Source organism: Rhineura floridana, chromosome 4 (genome assembly GCF_030035675.1).
Source record: "Rhineura floridana isolate rRhiFlo1 chromosome 4, rRhiFlo1.hap2, whole genome shotgun sequence".
Lineage (NCBI taxonomy): Eukaryota > Metazoa > Chordata > Lepidosauria > Squamata > Rhineuridae > Rhineura > Rhineura floridana.
In genome coordinates, this window is record NC_084483.1 from 59,719,153 (window position 1) to 59,738,511 (window position 19,359).

The 19,359-nt window shown below is 40.9% G+C and overlaps 1 protein-coding gene across 17 annotated transcripts in view; it reads left to right on the forward strand.

The window, feature by feature from the left end:
- The window catches only part of RIMS1 (regulating synaptic membrane exocytosis 1), a 542,374-nt gene that overhangs the window by 421,603 nt on the left and 101,412 nt on the right, over positions 1-19,359 (forward strand). For 14 of the 17 annotated variants that reach the window (XM_061623103.1, XM_061623106.1, XM_061623108.1 and 11 more), the window contains one exon: positions 12,857-12,969. The exons of the other annotated variants lie outside the window; for them this stretch is intronic. In XM_061623103.1, coding sequence (XP_061479087.1) covers positions 12,857-12,969 — 113 coding nt within the window. The remainder of the gene's footprint in view (positions 1-12,856; positions 12,970-19,359) is intronic. 17 annotated transcript variants of the gene reach the window in all.

Sequence of the window (19,359 nt, forward strand, 5' to 3'; positions counted from 1 at the left end):
TATTTTCAACATTGTTATGTATATGCTCTGAATGTGCCTGCCTGTTTTGCAGCAGCTCCTCACAGAGGCACCTTTTCAAAGTTGCTTTCTCTTCTTTTTGGATTGTGTACACCTCAGCAAAGTTAGTGTTGTATGCAAGGTGGGATGGCTAAGAATCAGACACCCCTCTCATCTACTAAGTGCTTGCTATGGTGTTTTAAGCCATATGGAAATTTGTGCACACACAGACTTAATTTGTACGATCGTCCTTTGTTTATCCTCTTTGGAGAAGCAGGATGCAAGCTGGGAGTCAATTTGGAGCATTAGCTTCACACGTTATGTTTGGTGGAGCGAGAGGGCATATGCCTGTTCTTCTACTGTGTGAAGAGAACTGCAAACCTGCTAAGTGTACGAATTGGTCTGTAGTTTTCTGAAATCTTCATACTATTAATTTATGAAAGAGAGGAAAAGACATCTACTTAATGCTGCCATCCATAATCTGTTAATAAGCAAGGATAATAAAGGCTGTTTCTCACCATATAGCTGCCATGTAGAGGCTTATTGAATCTCCCTTCTCATGCGAGCTGATGTATACGGCTAGCAGTTTCATGTGCATCTTGTCATCACATGGATTGGTCCCCACAGTGAGGTTTGTATCCATTCAGTAGCTTAATACTTATCATCATGCTCACTTTTATTACTTGTATCATGCTAATCACTAATGTTTGTTGTCATCATAATCATCATCATTTTTTTGTTAGGCACCATGCATAAGTTACTATTTCTAAATATAGCTTGTTGGATGGATATAGAAACAAACCATGTGGCGGAGGCAGATCTGGAAAGAGTGAGCTGGTGCACACAAAGTTGTTTGCCACACAGAAACGACCAGATCATATGATGTGGCCCTCTAGATTTGATGTTTCTGTTTCATTTTCTTGATATATGCATGGAGATTTCTTCAGGAGGTTCATGGGATCAACTCCAATGGACTTTGGTCATTTTAAATGTATATAACCAGTTCCCAAAGTGATTTAACAGTCAATTTGAGAATTGTAGCTCTGTGAGGGGAAAAGGGGTCTCCAAACACCTCTCAGCACCCTTAACAAACAACAGTTCCTAGGATTTGTTTGGAGGGAGTCATGGCTAAGCAGTGGTATCGTAATGCTTTAAAGATACAGTGCAGATGGAGCTATAGTTTAGATCACTTTGCATACTTTACCAAATTAAAATATTACTGGAGAAATGGAGAAGCTTAACCACTAAGATTAGATTTTTCAAAAATGTTTGCATTGTATCTATATCTCCTTAATAAAACAGCATCTCTCTGTATGTCACTGAACAGAAAATCATGAGACAAGTGACTTGGAGTACTCAGTTTTGTTGATAATTCTCTTATTTCAGTGTGTATTAAAGTAAATGCAATCATTCATCATAAATTGGATGAATCTGTATCCTCTGAAATCAAAGTGCACATTTGTAGGATTATGGCACACTTCATCAGTAAAAAAAAATCCAATCAGACACACATATAAAAACCAGACCATATATGTGACCAGGGCTGGTGCCAGGCATGACTGGGCCCCCTGCTCTCAGCCCCCTTACGGACCATGCAGGACAGCACCACCTGTGTCTTCTCTCTTTCTGTGAATGCGCCCAGGTTGCTGCCATCAACCAAGATGGTGGTGGAAGCTTCTCTAAGGGGCTGGTACCTCTGCCACCATCTTCGTTGATGGCACTCATGTGCGCTATGCTGCATTTGGCACCATTTGTAAGTGAGACATTTTTCATGTGTAAGAAGAGCCAATCAGACACCATTTTACTATTTGCATTTCTAGTATTATGTTAGATATAATAAAATAACACTCCTAGAAATGAAGCTTGCTTGTAGCTGCTACTGGAAGTCTTCCTCCCCAAATCACTAGTGTGCTTACCTGAGGAAAAATTGAAGACTAAGAACCAGAGAAGACTGAAAACGTCTCACCCAAAAGCTTCTAAGCAGGACCTTCCTTATTCTTCTAAAGAATTAAAGGGGCAGTTAAAAATTACGGACTTCTATGATACTTCATCACATCAATCTTCTGAGAGGGAATTATGTCCAGCCGCATCTACACCCTTGGATTGGTCCCTTCCAATTAAGGCCTATACACATAATAAAACCAGTGAATCAGCTATGATGGATTTAGCCACGGAAATTGAGCTAGCAGTCGGCCAAAATTTAAATCATTTAAAGTTCTCTAAAGGTGGTGATGCTAATGGAGCAGTGCTGACCCCCATAGACCCCCCGCCTGACAACTTTACGCAGGAGATCACTCCCCAGCAGTTTGGTTCATGCTTGAAATCACATCTCGCTGTGGTAAAAGCGTCAGAGATGATCTCTGCCTCCGACGATCACCTGGGCCGAGCCTTGGAAGAGTCTTAACAATCAAGTGCCACTGGCCGCCTACTCTTCTAGAGATGATATCTTATTAGGCTCGATTCTCACGATGGCAGCGGACCTTGAACATATCAAATCCTTTCTAAATGAATGTAATTCATTATTAACAACTCTAGTAGCTCTATCTCGCGACATTCAGTCGATGCACCAGCTACCCACACAGATGAACCCACCAAACCATCCTTTGGTCAAAGAGACTGCCCCTTCGAATTCTAAACGGAAAAAGAAAAGGGGCCTAGCCTTTCATCAGAAAAAGACCAAAAATATTAAAAACATCAAAACTTTTAAATCTACCCACAACAACAAGATGAATTTTAAGAGACTTTTTAAGTTATTGGAAAATCCAATAAACAAAGAAAAGGACACTAAGAAAACCACGTCGTCTCCAGAGAGGCCCCCAGATAAGGGGTGCCCACCAAAAATTCCTGATCCTGCAACAAGATCGTCCCCCCTGGTTTGTCTAAGATAGAAACAGAATAATCTTAATATTGCAAGGGATACACATTGGACTTTACACCAGTATCTGGGATCACCTTTCGGAATACTTGGCTCTCCTGGAAGGTCAATACCCGGCATGCAGACTGTTAATATGTGGTGATTTTAATGCTAAGATGGGATCTGGCTGGCCTTCCCGGCCTGCATCTAATCATGACCCCTCCCCTAACATTTTCCCTAGTGACAGAGTCTCCCAAGATCTGGTAGTGAACAAACAAGGCCTGAGACTCGTTGAACTGATACAGACTCATGGTCTAGAATGCCTCCATGGTTCAAGATTAGACCAATCTAATGGAACCTTTACCTTCTGCTCTCACATAGGGGCCAGTGTGATGGATTTCACCTTGGTGTCCAGCACACTTTTTACGGAAGTTTCCAAGTTTAAAGTATTGGACAGAATAGACAGTGACCATTTCCCCACCATGACAGCATTTCATCTGCCTCCCTCAGGCTCCCCCCCGACTTTGCCACCTCCCGAGGAGACCCAAGTAGCTGACCGCAGATTACGATGGTCCCTGACCCTTCAAGCTGATAAAACTACTGGAGAGTCTTACCATCCCTTCCCCCATGATGGGGGAGCTGGGCAAGATGGACGCTCTCCTCTCTTATCAGAATATTATTTCCCTTCTCAAACCTCTGGTGAGCCATACAGGCCCCCAAAAATCTATTTTCCCGAAAACCAGGAAGTGGTTTGATTCTGATTGTAAAGTGGCTAAACGCCAATTAGTTAACTATGCAAGGAAAATAAGAACTGATTTCTTTTCTTTCAACTATGACCAACTTGTTTATCTCCGCTCCAAATACAGGGCTCTTTTGAGACAAAAAAAGTATAGACATGCCTGCACACAATGGCAGCTACTTAATCAGGCCCTTTTGGAGGGCAACGAACGGCAGTTCTGGTATATGGTATCAAATTGTTCGAATGCATTTTGTTATTATGACTCTGGTCAAATAACCCCCTCTGTGTGGATTGATCACTTTACAAAACTTTACACCACAATGGCCGCTCCCAGTATCTCGTCCCTATGCCCTCTCCTGGATAATCTAACTAATTGGCCGCCAGTTACAACAGCCCATATTAAGACTCTTATCTCTCTATTGAAAAGAGGTAAAGCACCAGGGGAGGACATGATTCCGCCGGTCCTGTTTTACAACTTTCCAGATTGGTGGGCTCCTATTTTGGCAAACTTATTTACCTTTATCAACGCCACGGGCATTATGCCTGAGGGCTGGAAAAAAAGTATTGTCATCCCTATTTTTAAAAAAGGAGAAAAAAAGACCCTAATAATTATTGCCCTATTAGTCTCTTAGATGTGGGAGCTAAATTGTACAGTAGATTTCTCTTACTTAAGCTAGAAGAATGGGAACTGGCCAATATGGTTATCCATCCTGAACAGGCGGGCTTCCGAAAAGGACAGTCCACCATTGACCACTGTGCTACACTGCTCTTCTTGGCTAAGAAATCAATCAAGGGACCCACAAAACATCTCTATGCCGCCTTTGTTGACCTGGCAGCCGCTTTCGACTCTATTGATAGAGATCGTCTGTGGGCCAAATTGGCCTGTACTAATATCGACAGATGCCTCCTATTTCTGATTAGAGAGCTGTATACTAATAATAGTCTCAGAATCAGGGTGGGTAATAATCTAACTGTCCCCATACTGACTAACAAAGGGGTAAAACAAGGCTGTCTTTTAGCTCCAGCCTTGTTTAATCTATACTTAAACGATATAGTCAACGACCTAGCAGGACCAAAAATTTCCCCCCCTTCAATAGGAGCTAGAAAACTCTCCATGTTATTATACGCTGATGACATGACTCTTCTCTCCCTGACCCCTGTTGGTTTAAGAAGGTTATTGGCAAATTTAGAGGCATACTGTAAAAAAGAATCTTTACAGGTAAATCACCAGAAAACTAAAATCATGGTCTTTGGGAAAAGATACTCTGAACATAAATGGTCCATAGGGAATTTCCCTATAAATCAATGCCGTTCTTTCAAATATCTTGGTATTCTTTTTCAAGATACCTTATCATGGAAAGAACAAATTGCTGCGGTAAAACTTAAAGCCGCAAGATCTGTTGGTAACATTCTTCGTTTCTATAAGACCACTTAGTAGCCCCCACCTTGAAAGTATTCCAGAATAAGGTCCTCCCCCAGATCACCTACGGGGCGGCGATCTGGGGTTGGTCGGTACCCTACTCCCCTATAATGGAAGGTATACAAAATAAATTTATTAGACTACTTTTGAATCTCCCTGGTTCCACACCGGCGGCCTTGTTACGAACTGAAGTGGGTTTGTTGCCGCTTAGTGCTCGGATTCATCAATTATTGTTAATCTATTGGACTATCTCAATAAACTCGCCTTCTAAGATCTTGGCGAAAGCTTGTTCAAAAATGATTGGCATGGACTCTAACTGGATTTCAAAACTACAAGCCATCCACTCACTTTATCATATTCCACAAGATTCGCCCCTATTATTGACTAAAGCAAAAATACAAGCTCAGATAAAATACCATAGTGAGTGGATGGATAGACTGACAATAATAAACTCTAAGTTTTCTACCTGGTTCAGGCTGTATAAACTAGATCATATTAGGGCGCACTATCTGTCAATTCCACTACCAACTCATTTACGCTTCGCCTTTACAGCCTTAAGATTCCAAACTATGCCAACTGCCTATCTATCCAGTCGCTACTTGCAGCTCCCTATGGACCAGCGACGGTGTATATGTCACTCTGGAAAGGTAGAAGACCTTCCCCACTATCTCCTGGATTGCCCCTTATATGACCATCCAAGAACCAAGTTTCTTAATACTCTAATTAATTATCATGAATACCACACTATAGACCAGATAGTTTATTTCCTTCTAGCTGATACCAACTATTGGGTGACTTACTGGGTAGCCCATTTTGCCTTGGCCGCCCAGAACCTGAGAGCAAAACATTTACTTCAACTGGAACCTAAGGAACATTAATATATGTAGATATTTTGAACTGATAAATGTATTTAATTAATTTTATTACCTGGTTTTACCGTTTTATACATTGTTGTGAATTTGTGTTCTTGTGATGTTGTGATGACCTATGGTCTGACAATAAACTGTGCAATACAAAAAAAGAAAAGTAGCCTAACAATTTTCATATCCCTGTGAGTGAGTGAGTCTGACTCTCAGGGAGGCCCAGTTAGTCAGTATTAATGTTATATAATAATAATAATGCAAGCCCAAGATGCATGTTGCTTTTCGCATCTGGAATTGCACCATTCTTAAAATCTGAAGAGTCCTACATACAGTTTACTTTGCTTTTTGTACTGAAATATACAAAACCCACCCTATATATGTGTCCTGCCCATTTTGAAGGACTCAATAGCAGATGCATCTGTGGTTTTTTCTCTTTTAATTAAAGTTATAGATACATCAAAAACAGTGCACCTCATTAAGCTAACCACGCTTGCTAGGAACTTTGGCCCTAAGCTAACACTGACTAAGCATACTAACGCAGCACTAAGACGTTGACTCAGTAACTGGGTTAAGAAAATAAGAAGAGGCTTCTGGATCAGGCCAGTGGCCCATCTAGTCCAGCATCCTGTTCTCACAGTGGCCAACCAGGTGCCTGGGGGAAGCCTGCAAGCAGGACCTGAGTGCAAGACTGGGTCCCCCAGTCAGCTTAAGGAGGCTTGGATTGGATGCATACATGAAGGCTTCTCCTCAGCTCCAACTATTGAACTTCCTGCCTCTGGCGCCTCTGAGCATGGGGCGAAGGTGGTTTGATCTCCAGCTCCCCCTCTAATGGAGGGGGGGCTTCTAACAGTCAGGTCAGGCATGGGAAACTGGGCAGAGCTAGGCTGGGAAATGTCTGGCGTGCTTGGCTGTGTCGCAGAGGCAGGCGGCTGGGGCATGTCCAGCTGGAGAGTGTCCAATGAGCTAGGTGGTGATTCTGCAGGGTAGACAGGAGTGGGGGAAGCTGAGCCATCAGAGACAGGGGTTGGGGCACCCTGTGAGTCCACCCCACTGTCATCCCCACCCCGGGTTCCCAGCCCAAGCCCTCCTCCCTTCTGCCTGACTCACGACAATATGGTTTGGCTTTAGGGTTGCCAGGTCTCTGGTTTTCACCAGGAGACTCTGGATTTCTCAAAGTCTCCAGGTCTTTGGGTGAGTCACTCCAACCTCCAGACTCTCAGCTTTCATTTAAGAAAAAAAATTAACTGTCAAGGTTTAAGAGATATACACCAAAATGTCAGCAGCCCTCCCCCCCCCAATTTCTGTTAAACAAGCTCATAGCTGGCTGCTCCAAGCCTGCCCTTTCAGGTTTGTAGTCAATAAGTGAAGTCAGGGTTGTGGTTGACAAGGAATTTGTTGACCTGCAGGCAATAGCTAGAACCCATTGCAAGGCCAAAACACTGTTGTCTTTACCTGGTTTATAGCTTGCTTTCTGACAAATGGCCTGACTCAGTACAACAGAGGAAAGAGACCCAAGGGCCACAGTGACTCCAAAATGTATTTATGTATTTTATTTACAACATTCATATACCATGTTATTGTAAAAAAACTCAAAGCAGTTTACTAAAGGAATTAAAACAATGAAGTTATTGGCAAAAACAGTTAAAACAGAAATTTTAAAAATTCAAAATAAACCAACGATGAGTTAAAATCAGATAAAAAACATAATAGCTTCTACATGCCTGGGTAGGTTTGCCTAAACAAAAATGTTTTCAGCAGGTGCCAAAAATGAAGGCAATTAATGTGTGTGCCTAATGTCAATAAGCAGGGAGTTCCAAAGTGCAGGTGCTGCCACGTTAAAGGATCAATTTCTTACAAGAGCAGAACAAGTACTATGTGACATCCGTAACATGGAAAGCACACCTTGAACTTAGTCTGGTAGTAAATCAGCAACCAGTGCAGATTTCAGAGCAGATGTATTATGTGCTGATAGAGTCTCACTCATGTCAGCAATCATGTCACAGCATTCTGCACTAACTGCAGCCCCCAGGTCAGGTAGTGCTGCATGGGGATTTCTGTGACCTTGACTAACTGGCTGCCATGATTTTTTAGTTGTGGTTTTGGGGTAGGAACCCTGACTGGTTGGATGCTGAGTTTTCTGCTTTACTCATCGGAATCTTGTTGTGGTTGGTATGGTATTGCATTTAGGAAATCATCACTGTCTTTTCTTTTTCTGTTTGCATTTCATTTACCTCTGACATCACTCCCTTACATCCATAGAATCAACAACAGTGTTTCCATGCACTCAGCTCAACCCCCTTAAACCCACTGATGATGCACCTTGTTATTTGCATGATGGTTTGTTGCTTGTCCAGTAGTGGTAAAAGAGAATTCACATACTATGAAGTGTGGCTTCAATTGCTGTTACTCCCAAGCTGTTGCCCATGAAGGTAGACCAAACCATGTGTGTTTTCACTTTTCAATTATTACACACTGGAATTGGGCTGGCTGTCAAGGTGAGTTTATAGCAGCCCACAGGGTAGACAGAAGGGTAGAGAATCATCTTAACTCTTACTCATTTCTCAAATCTCTCTCTGGCATTGAACGGTCAAGTCTGTCAGGAAGTTTGGAGCAGCCACATTAAAAGGCAGGCAAGGCATTCCAGGCAGGGGATTGCCAACCCTGCTTTGATATGGGTATCTTTGCAGAGGATCCCTAGTCAAGCCTTATGAACAGCACAATCCTAACCATATCTACTCAGAAGTACGTCTGTAGAGTTCTATGGGGCTTAGTCCCTTAATAAGTGTGCTTAGAATTGCAGCCTTTAGGGGCATCCGTGTTTACTCCCGAGTGCTCCCATCTAACATCTCCACAACACTAGGCTCTTTTTTCCCTACAATGGTCTTCTGGTGACTGGCTTTGCCTGAGGGCACTTAAACCCTTCTTGCCAGAAGCAAGTAGACTGGTTCCCTACCCAGGCTGTCTAAGCAGAAGAGAAAGAATGATCCCGTCACTTTAGCTGGACCTGGGAACACCCTCATTTAGCTAAGATTTCTATCTTAATTTCCAGTCAGAGAAATCTTTTTGTTTGAGTGGTATACTCCAAACAACTGTGGTTGATGCTTAATGTATCATGCTTAATGACATCACTAGGTCCACCCATGTGACATCAGTAGGGCCTGCCACTGTGACATCACTAGGACCCACACCTGAAATCTCAGGGTTTCAGATGCTTCTGACCTGGCAACTCTATTTGGCTTGCCTTAAGTTTATTTTACTACTGCCAGGCCTGTTGGCAGGGGGGCAAATGAAGGCACGCCCCCCCAGAGCTGTGCATTCCCCCCGCAGGATTTTTTTGGGGAAATTATCTATTTAATTTGTGACATGACAGACAATGGCAACCTCTATTTAAAGAATGACAGCTTATTTTAAAAACCGGAGTGATGTAAGAATAGGACCCTCTGAGAAATTCAGTGAATAAGGCAAAGCGAATGCACAACAAAAGCCTCATGTGGAAGAGCCCCCAAAGCTGCTCACTTAAGATTTTCTCTAACTGAGGGTGTTTTTTTCATGATCACAATTGCCCTATAATTACTTAAATGATCCTGAAAAAACAACCTGTATAGTGACATGACCCTTGAAAATCTAAATATTAGAACTTTATATTATGGGCTACAGTTAAACTCCATCCCTTGAACTTTCCTTTGCTCTGCTTTTCATTTTCATTTGTGGTCTCTACTCAGCCAGCAGTAAAGAAACATATTTGTTTTCCTGCAGTATGAAAAAAAAGTTTGTTTATTCTGCAGTTATAATTAATAGAGCAGGATTAGGTGCTTATTGCTAAAGGGTGAAATAAAGAGATAATGTGATCTGAAAATATGGCTACCCTTTACTCTTTTAAAGCACTCACTATGCTTACAGACATAGTGGCTATTTTTTCTTCTTTTTTGAATACTTGATTGCAAAGGATGAAATCAGCCCTAGAGGAATAGAAATATTGCTGTGTACACTACAGTTAGCTAGGTAGTTAGCTGGCTGTCCACCTAGGCTGTATCTCAGGCCTAATTTCTGATTTTCCCAGTATGTGCAGCTCAGCATGAGGCCTTTTTGGGGGTTGTAGACAGAATAATCAACCCAGCAACCAGTAAAAAAACAGTTCCAGTTGCGTTCCACAATTAGTTTCCAGTTACTTAGTTAGTCTTTTATATAGCAGCTGGTTAAAAAGCTTTCCCTTAATTGTCCAACAGGAAGGAAAATCTAAAGTCAGGAACAAGACTACTCTTGAGGATTTAACAAACACCCTAAAGTATTTGTTTTCTCTCTGCACTTCCCCAAACTTGTAGTATGGACAAGTTTTTCAGGTGGAATCTAAAACTGAGATGCCCAAAGTAGCATCAAAGCCAATCTCAGGAGCTCACTTTCATTATCAAAGTAGTTAAGTTCATGAAGAATCAGAACACAGAGACAGACCACTGGTGAAAGGGGACTGTAGCTATAGACAAAGTCAAGCTTCTGAGTCTGGTATTCCTGGGAATCTCTCAAAAAAGGGTGAGACAGTTCAAGAGATTAAATTTCATTCATGTAAGTTAATATACTCTCTGGGTGGAGGAGGAGGAGAGAGGAAAGGTCACTGCCTTTCCCTTCTCCTGCCTGGCCCTCATGTCCTCTCCACCTGTGGAGTGGGGATTGGCTGACACTCCACCTAGAAATGTGGTTGCCCCACCTAACAAGGAATGCTGGCTACACGGCTGGCCTGTGCTAAGATGGTGTTGACTATCAGGGGTAAAAATGCTTCCTTTTCAGGACTTAGTAGAGGTTATATGTATACCAAACTTCAGTTTTCTGAATGGCCTGGATGTACCTTTAACCATTTTATGTTAATACTTTTCTAGTAATCAGAATGCTTTGGGCTACATATATGCCAAGTTTAAGTTTATCCTTCTGTTTGAGATATGTATTTTGGCTCCTCTTTTGGAGTGTACAAATGTTCCATTTTCAGGTTTATAATGGTAACTAGTATATTTTGGACTGTATGTTTACTAAATATCAGGACTGTAGACTCATTAGGAATACCGTAACAGTCCTAGGTCACCAATAAGTGAGTTGGTCAGTAAGCCCCCAGTACCAAGTATATTCACATACATATACACCATGATCCAGCTAGAGGAACAAGTGTGCAGAGGTAGGCTTTCTGTGTCTGTGCATGTATCCTCAGCTGAGCGATGAATAGATGTTATAATTATAAGTGGCTAACAAAATGCAGATAAGCATGACAAACCGATTCTGTGTGTGGTTTCTCTTTCCCATCTAAGAGCTAACACTGTGCACAGGGACCCCATTAACCCCGGCCAAAATATTGAAATATTAAGCAGTATAGACATGCTTTTGAATAAATAAATAAATAAATCAAATTCCTTCCATCAGGTGTTAGGGTTCAGTTGCTTACACTCTTACTTCTCCAACAGCCAATCAGGATTTTAAACGTTTTGAAAAGAGGTGCCTATACACAGTCTGGATATTTGAAATGTGTTTCTTTGGACTGGGGCAAATACTATGCAGACTTACAGTGAAATCATAACCATGTCTGCTCAGAAATCCTGTTGAATTCAATGGCACTTATTTCCAGGTACGTGGGGTTACAGCCTTACTTGGGAGTAAGCCCCATTGTCCTAAGTAGACACTTGTAGGATTGGGTTGTATGTCACAGAAAGTATTAAAATTAAGTTGTAAATAATGATGTAGCAGCTTTTAATGTCAATCTTTATATGATTTTTTCTATGTTAGAATTTTGTTAGAATATAAAATACTTGCATTATATAAGGCCTTTAAAAATGAAATAGCAACACAAGCATTACACTTTCACCAATGCTGAAATATATATTCAAAATATATTAATAATAATATATTACGCACACGCACACACATATATATCTTGTTTACACATGCATAATACATCCACACACACCAAAGTACCTTTAAGTCCATTTTATACATCTGATGAAATCAGTGAAAATCTGGAAAGCTTCCACGCCATAATAAATAAGAACGTACCTCCCAAAGATCTCTCCTCCTGACTCTGCTCACCCACCCTTGATGTCTCCAGCCCATGTCTGTAACTCCAGAATCTCTATTAAGCACACTATTCCACAAGTCTTTAAGGTTAACCACTTGATTCTCATTGTCAACTACAAACAATTTTTAATAGCATACAACTGCATTTGCCCACATCCATCCTTTATTCTTTCTCCCTCCCTTTCCTTTGTTGTTTTCCCCATTGTCTACTGTAGTTTGTAAGCTCAATAGGAGTAGGGACCTACCTATTTTTTAATTTTTGCCCATTGAAGCTCTGTAAGGCATGCTGTGCACTGATGGTAATGTATAAATAATGATAAATATAAGATACACTGAAAGTCTTTGTGATATGATTGGGTAACACATTTTTCAGAAATATACAATCAAATTTGACACAGTCCAGTCAGGATGTTCTTCTGCACAGACTGCATTGAAATGTGTGGGATATACATAAGGCCCATCCAGTTTATAGTAGAGCTTGCACAAGAACATGCTAACTGGAGCCTTTAACTAGTTGTAAAGAAAATGGTGCAGTAATTGTTTTGAATCCACATCTATCACATATTCAAGTATTGCATAGGATTTTTTTAAATAGGATAAATCTTTTTTTATAAAAAAATTATATTAATGTTAAAATTACTGTCAAGATCTATCAGCTTTAAAAAAGCTAAAGTTCTTTCCCTGTTTTAAAATATATTGTAGCACATATGACTATGTAGCAAATTTGAAAACGTATCAGATAAATATTCCAAGCAAGTCAAGTTATTCTATTAACATTGGCATGCCGGCGTTTTGTGTTCACATTCTGCTTGTTTTGTTGTTTGAATACCTCTTGTTCAAGTTGAAATAAGGTCAAAATTGCATCTAAACCATTTATTTCTTTAAAGGTTTTTCATCTCTTTTTAATAGGCTTCCATTATGTGTTTTTACAGCAAATGTAGTAGTGGAGGAGCGAACAAGACAGATGAAAATGAAAATGCACCGTTATAATCAGACAACAGAGTCTGGTTCTAGTCAAGAACTGGAACGTGAGCAATATACCAAGGTAAAGATAGTATTAAAATATAATACTTTATTTGGAAAGGTGAGGGATTAAGCTGGCTTTAATATATGATTGAACGTAAATATATCTAGAAAGGTCTGAAGTCACTATAAATACTAACTTATTGGGGGCAAAATTTCATCCAATTCATTTTTACAGCACGTAAGAAGCTCCTGAAACAGTGACGTTGCTGCAAGCTCTTGATTTCCATCTACTGGGAGCAGGAGACATTTAACTGTGAGACCAAAGGCAGTTTCTGACATTACAAGAAAGTGGCAAGAGAAGTTATTTGCATATCTGAGTTTCATGCTTTCTGTGTTAACCACTGGGAAGATTTGAAGCTTCCCTCTTTGGGCATGATGTGAGACACGTGAAAACTGGATTTGCAAATCACTCTTGTGTAGGCTGTTGTTGCTTCTACATAATGTCTGAGTGTATTCTGAGTTTTGATGGTTTTTGATAATTAAGCAGACTGAGGTTTTTAGTGCCTATCTGGCTTAGTATAAATCCAGAGATGGGCCAGCATGCAACAACTAGGGGTATCCTGTAATACTGGCTAAGATCACAGAAGAAAACCATGACCACCACCACCAAAACTGAACACTGTGGCTTTCAAGTGTGAGATAGCCCTTCCTAAGGAGACATGAACATTTGCTAGGGCAGATACAGAGGAAGTGTAAAACTGAAGATACTAAAGTAAGTACAAATGAACGGAGAGCAGAAAAAGAACGAGAAATGCACACCTATGTAAAATCTTTTCTAAAATTACAGGAATTACCATGAAAATTATTAAAACCTAAAGATTCCCTCAGAACCTATGGGGAGAAATTTAGGGAGCAATCCTATATTTACTCACTTGGGAGCATGTGTCACTGAACTCAGTGGTGATTTCTTCTGAGTTGACATGTCCTGTGGATTACACTGTTTGACATACATGGCAGCTGCTTTGCTAATGTGCCTTATTGGTATTCCCCTCCCCCTTCCTTTGTGGCTGTAGGCTTCCCTAGCAAAAAGCATAAACACACAGCCAACTTTTATTTCCCCACTGGTGTGGTATGCAGAAACAGGTTGCTTACTTTACATCTGCATTTCTTCCAGTAGTGGTGAGCACCATGCAGAAAGAAGAACAAACTTAACAGAGGATTAAAAGAACATGTGAGGCTGGCCATAATCAAAAGGGGTTCTTATCCTGGATATGGAAAGCAATAATATTTTTTTCTCTATCTCACCCTCAAAAACATATTAAAGAATAATAGGTTTGCATCATCACTTTATGTTCGTTATAGTTAGAAGCACTGCCAGGGTTTCTCTAAACAAGCAATTCGTCAAATAGTAAAACTGTTTCTGGACTATACCACTTCATACTGCAAGCAGGGGATTTTATGACTAAGTGCTCCTCACGAACCATTTCTTCATATATAAAAATAACACTTCTGTTTTTTCTATGCAAGGATTTATATGATGGAGCATTCATTCATGCAGTAGATGGTCTACAGTCTGAAGGGGTACAGTCAAGAACAGTTTTATCATACAATGAGTTTTTTGTCTGTAGAGCTTGCACTTAGAAATAAGTTTCTTTAGAATTATAAGATGCCCTGCCAAATCAGTTGCAACCATTGGAATGAATTGTTGTGTACTGTGTTGCTTGATTAAAGAGAACAGAAATAAGAATTTGTTATGGATAGTTAGAAGCTACTGCATAAGGATTTTCACTTACAAAATGGAATTTCCCCTTCCTCTCCTCTCCTCTCCTCTCCTCTCCCCATGACCCCCCAAATCTTGTCCAGAAATCTAGGACAAATTTGGGGGGTGCTCAGAGAGAGGAGAGGAAATATGTAATTGGAAGTCCTTGCATAAAGAGGGCGACATTGTTCAATACAACCCGTTGAATTTAAATGTGTATATTAGAATTCAAAGGGAAATTGTGGGATTTGAGGAGGTTAAGGGGATTTTTCTCACATTTGGTGGACATACTTGCTGATAAAGTAGTCTGGGATATATGTGGCTGGAGACCACTTTGTAATGTTTTAAGGATACAGGTAGCAAAAAACAACAACCCTGCAATATTTCATGAGGTCCTTTGAAACAAGTTTCAAGGTAATAATTAAATATATTGGCTACTGCAAAGGTCTTGGTTGTGGAGTTTTAGAAAAAAATCCCTTCCATACAGAACTAGCATTTGAAGTTGTGGCAAATTGTAAAAATTCATGGATTGATTGTTAAAATAGAAATGGTCAAGTGCTTGTCAAATTTTGTTGGTTTTGATTGGGGCAAAGAGCTCTAGCTCCTCCCTCCAAACATCACTCCTTTCCCCATTTGCCCTCATATCATCCCATCTATTTAATGGGCAGTTCCTGGATTCATTCTCTCTCCTCTCACCTCCTAGCTCCAGGTCTTCTCCTCGACTTCCATATCCCTGTGCTCCAGTTCCTTCACTTGCTCTGATCTCCAGCATCTTTGCCTCTTACCTTAGCTCAGTGATAAATCATCTGTTTTGCATGCAGAAGGCCCCAGGTTTAATCTCCAGTTAGGGCTGGAAGAGACTCCTTGGCTTAAATTCTGGAGAGCCGCTGGCGGTCAGTGTAAACAGTATTGAGCTAGATGGACCAATAGTCTGACTCAGTATAAGGCAGCTTCATATGTTTCTGCCTCTTTGGACTGAAGAAGGAGGAGGCAGAATCATCAAAATGGCCCCAAGTGCCTGGAATATCCTGCTTGATTCTTTAAGGAATAAAGAGGCCAATCTAGGCAAACACACCACCTTCTTCAACAATGCCCTAACAGAGACATAGGTGAGATGATAGCAAGCAGACTTTTTGGGATGCTCCCTCTGCTTTGCTATGCTGTTTTCAGTCTATGGCTGTTTCCTGACTGTCGCTATTTTGTGAGTGGGAAAATTCAATCACATAATTAAAATGGATTTTGTCACTCTTGTGCAACAAATCTGCTTCCCCCACCCCCCAACAAAGAAAAATCTTTTGCAGATGGAAAAATACACTGGAAAGTGTGGAATAACAATTGCTTGACATGTTATATAATCTCCCCATAAATAAATAAAAATATGTGTTCAATAAACAGCTGATGCTGTCTAACCTCTCTGCAAACAAATCAGGAGGAATGCTCAATAAACAAGTCATCAGCAAGTGACCTTGGTGAGAGTCAACAAGCTGCAGTGCCTTTCCCACCTCCCTTCTGGACAATGTGAGAAGTACAGCCTAGAACAAGGGTGGGGCAAAGTTTTTCTGTCAAGAACCTATGAAGGCAGTTTGTCAGGAGCTGCATGCCAACTCTGGATGGGGCTGAAGCTACCAGGGAAGAGACAGAAGGTTGAATTGATCTCTTAACTTAGGGCTAACTTAGGGTTAGCAGAGCACTGGAGTATATCCTGCTACTGGTGTGAAGAGTGCAAAATGAATTCACAGCAGCAAAGAATAACACTGCTACTATGAATTACTACACCACTGATGCTGCTATAGAACATGGCCATTTTCTAGAAAGTGATTATTGGCAATTGGGTGTTATGTGTGTGTTTGTGTGAGTTTTGTGCTTTTCTGGTCCTGGGAATAAAATGTTCTCTGAGAGATCTTCAGAATCTATATAACAGTCATGATTGTACTTCTTCCCAATAATTGATTTTTTTCAGATTGAAATGCCCATGGATTGAAAGCTAATGTGGAAATACAGCTCTTAGGATAAAAACTTAAGTTCACTGAAATGAAGTTGCCATTAATTTAAGAAAGGTTTGGAATGATGGTAATTCCTGAACATAGATGTTTGCAGCACAAACACTTCTGTGTCAATATTGCACCATGATCAGAGGTAGCATGGCTGCAAATACCTATCTCTAGTGAACATTAGGAAAGAGCTATTACACTTATACCCTGGTTGTGAGTTTCCTATAGGCATCTACTTGGCCTCTGCAAGGCTTTTATTTGCAATGCCCTTCCTAAGGAGGCTTGTCTGGTGCTGCCATTACAAGATTTAGGGGGCCAGGTGAAAACCTTCCCGTTTGCCCAGGCATTTTAGATTGTAGGTTATTTTTGGAATTGTGTTCTATTATGCGTGTGTGTTTGGGGTCTTTGTTTTGTCTTATTTTATTTTGTTAGATTTATTGGTTGGATTACATTGTATTTCTGTGTTGTGTGAACTAATCTTATGCACGTTTGTATGTTGCCCTGGAATCTTTTCGTTACAGCGAATGATTAGTGAGGAGATAGCTTAGCCTTGGCTTAGCTTGGCATAGTTTAGGAGTGAAAAAGGCCAGGAGGAGCAGAGTGGCTGTAGGCACCTTTCCAGGTGCCCACATGTTTGTGCAATCCTGGTAAGCCATAATTTAGCTTCCCATGATGTGTGAGCTGGGTCATTGTTATGCTTTTGTTGCTTAGCTGAAGAGAGGTGTTCAGGGGGCGTGGTGTGCCATTAAGCAAGGTGGCCACATACGATCTTAGCTCCTGTGCTTGTATGGCCCTTTTTGATGCAAGCTGACGGATTGAATTATCATTGAATAGAACTTTAGAAGGTGGCAGAGATAAGAGGATGTGTTCGGCTCCCAACAGAAAGCACAAAAAAAAGCATTAAAATTGACCGTGTTAGAGGAAAACTCTTCAGAAAACTCAGAGCTGTCAAGCTTGGAAGACACTGACAAGATGAGGCCTTAGTCAGGGAAAGGCATCATTCTATGCCAATGGATGGGGACATTACTGTGCTAGTCCAGTTGCTTAGCAGAGAACTAGCTGAGGGCTGGCAAGTTGCGTTAGCCCCCCTAGATCATAAGTTGTCAAATTTGCAATCCCATATTTTGGGAGTAGCTACAGCAGCTAATGAGGCTCTTCATCTTGGTCTGCATCATCAGTCCAAAATGGAAAAGCTCAAAATGACTACTATTGATCTTCAAATAAAGTGGGAGGAGCAGCAGAATGAAACACATAGAATGAATATTAAGGTACGTGGAATTCCAGAATTTGGGGAATGGGGAAACCCCAATGATTTTATTCTGCAGCGGTGGAAAGATTTAAAAATCCCTGTTGAGTTTCTGTGAGAGAAATTGATGGAGTTTACAGAGTCTCTGGCCCATGCACTAAAGATGGCGGCATACAGAGAGATCTAGTGGTGAAATTTGACAGATTTTGTCTTAAGGATGAGATATATAAAGCATTATGTAATTTTCAGGTTTTGAAATATGGGGAGTACGATGTACCAGTATATCAAGATATATGTGTAGAAACACTTAAGTGCTGATGTGAATTCCTACCGGTCACAGAAGCTCTTCAAAATGTGGGGATTCATTAACACTGGGGCTTCCCTTTTGGTCCATCTTATTGGCAGATTTCTCTCTGCATCATCTGTGCGTGAGGTGAAGTAGATGATGAAAGCCCATGGAGTGATGCTACCTAGTGAATGGGGAGAAAGGAAGCTATTCCAAGGAAGGAGAAGGATCGGGGTAGATTACAGTAATGAAGAAGAAACACAAGAAAAACAAACAGCGACATCCAGAAGATTCTCCTTCAGAGCAGTGAGGGGAGTCAGTGACCAGCTGCTTAGATCAAGCAAGTGGCATTATGCCCTTTGATGCCATCTTCTTGCCGCACTTCTGCATTGTGAATCTGTCAGCAATTTGTTATCTTCAGTGATTGCTCACCCGTCAGAGGAGGGGCACTATGCTGTGGGTGGAGTTTTGCTTTCATAATTATGCCCTTGTGGTCCATCTCCTCTCTTGCACCTCAAGGCTGGGGGTGTTTCTATGCCCTACCTCCATGGGATTGCCTTGTACTTTCCCCACTTGATGGTGTTTTTGTTCTGTGTTGGCTTCAGTTTATTGTTTTTTCTCTCTCTTTGATTGTTACTCTTGTTTGGGAGTTATTTGTCTGCAAGGAGGACTATGTTGTGGTTGGTGAGGCATTATGTTGGATAACATTATGGATATGTTGAAAGTTCTCTCTTTAAATGTTATGGGGCTTGGCCACCCACAGTAATAGTCTCATATTGCATTTCTACTTAAATCTGAAGCTCCATACAGTGTTAATTTGCAGGAAACTCATCAGACAGGTGCTGTTAATGTTATTAAGGGTAAATGGATGGGGGAGCAATTCCACTCCTCTGGGTCTTCCAAGGCTCAAGGGGTTTCTATCTTATTAGTTTAAAATTGTAGAATAGCTATTGAGGATACACTAACAGACAAATGGGGGTGATATATCTTTGCTAAAGGACATTTGGAGCGTACACCACTTACCTTGGGGTCTTCATACAGTCCAAAAGTGGGTCGGGTCAGGCAGATTTGATATGTGAAGCATTGGGAGTATTACACACCGTTGGCATGTTGGTTCTGGAAGGCAATCTAAATGGTATTATTAATGGAGCCCTGGATAGTTCGGGGAACTTGCAATCTGATGAGTC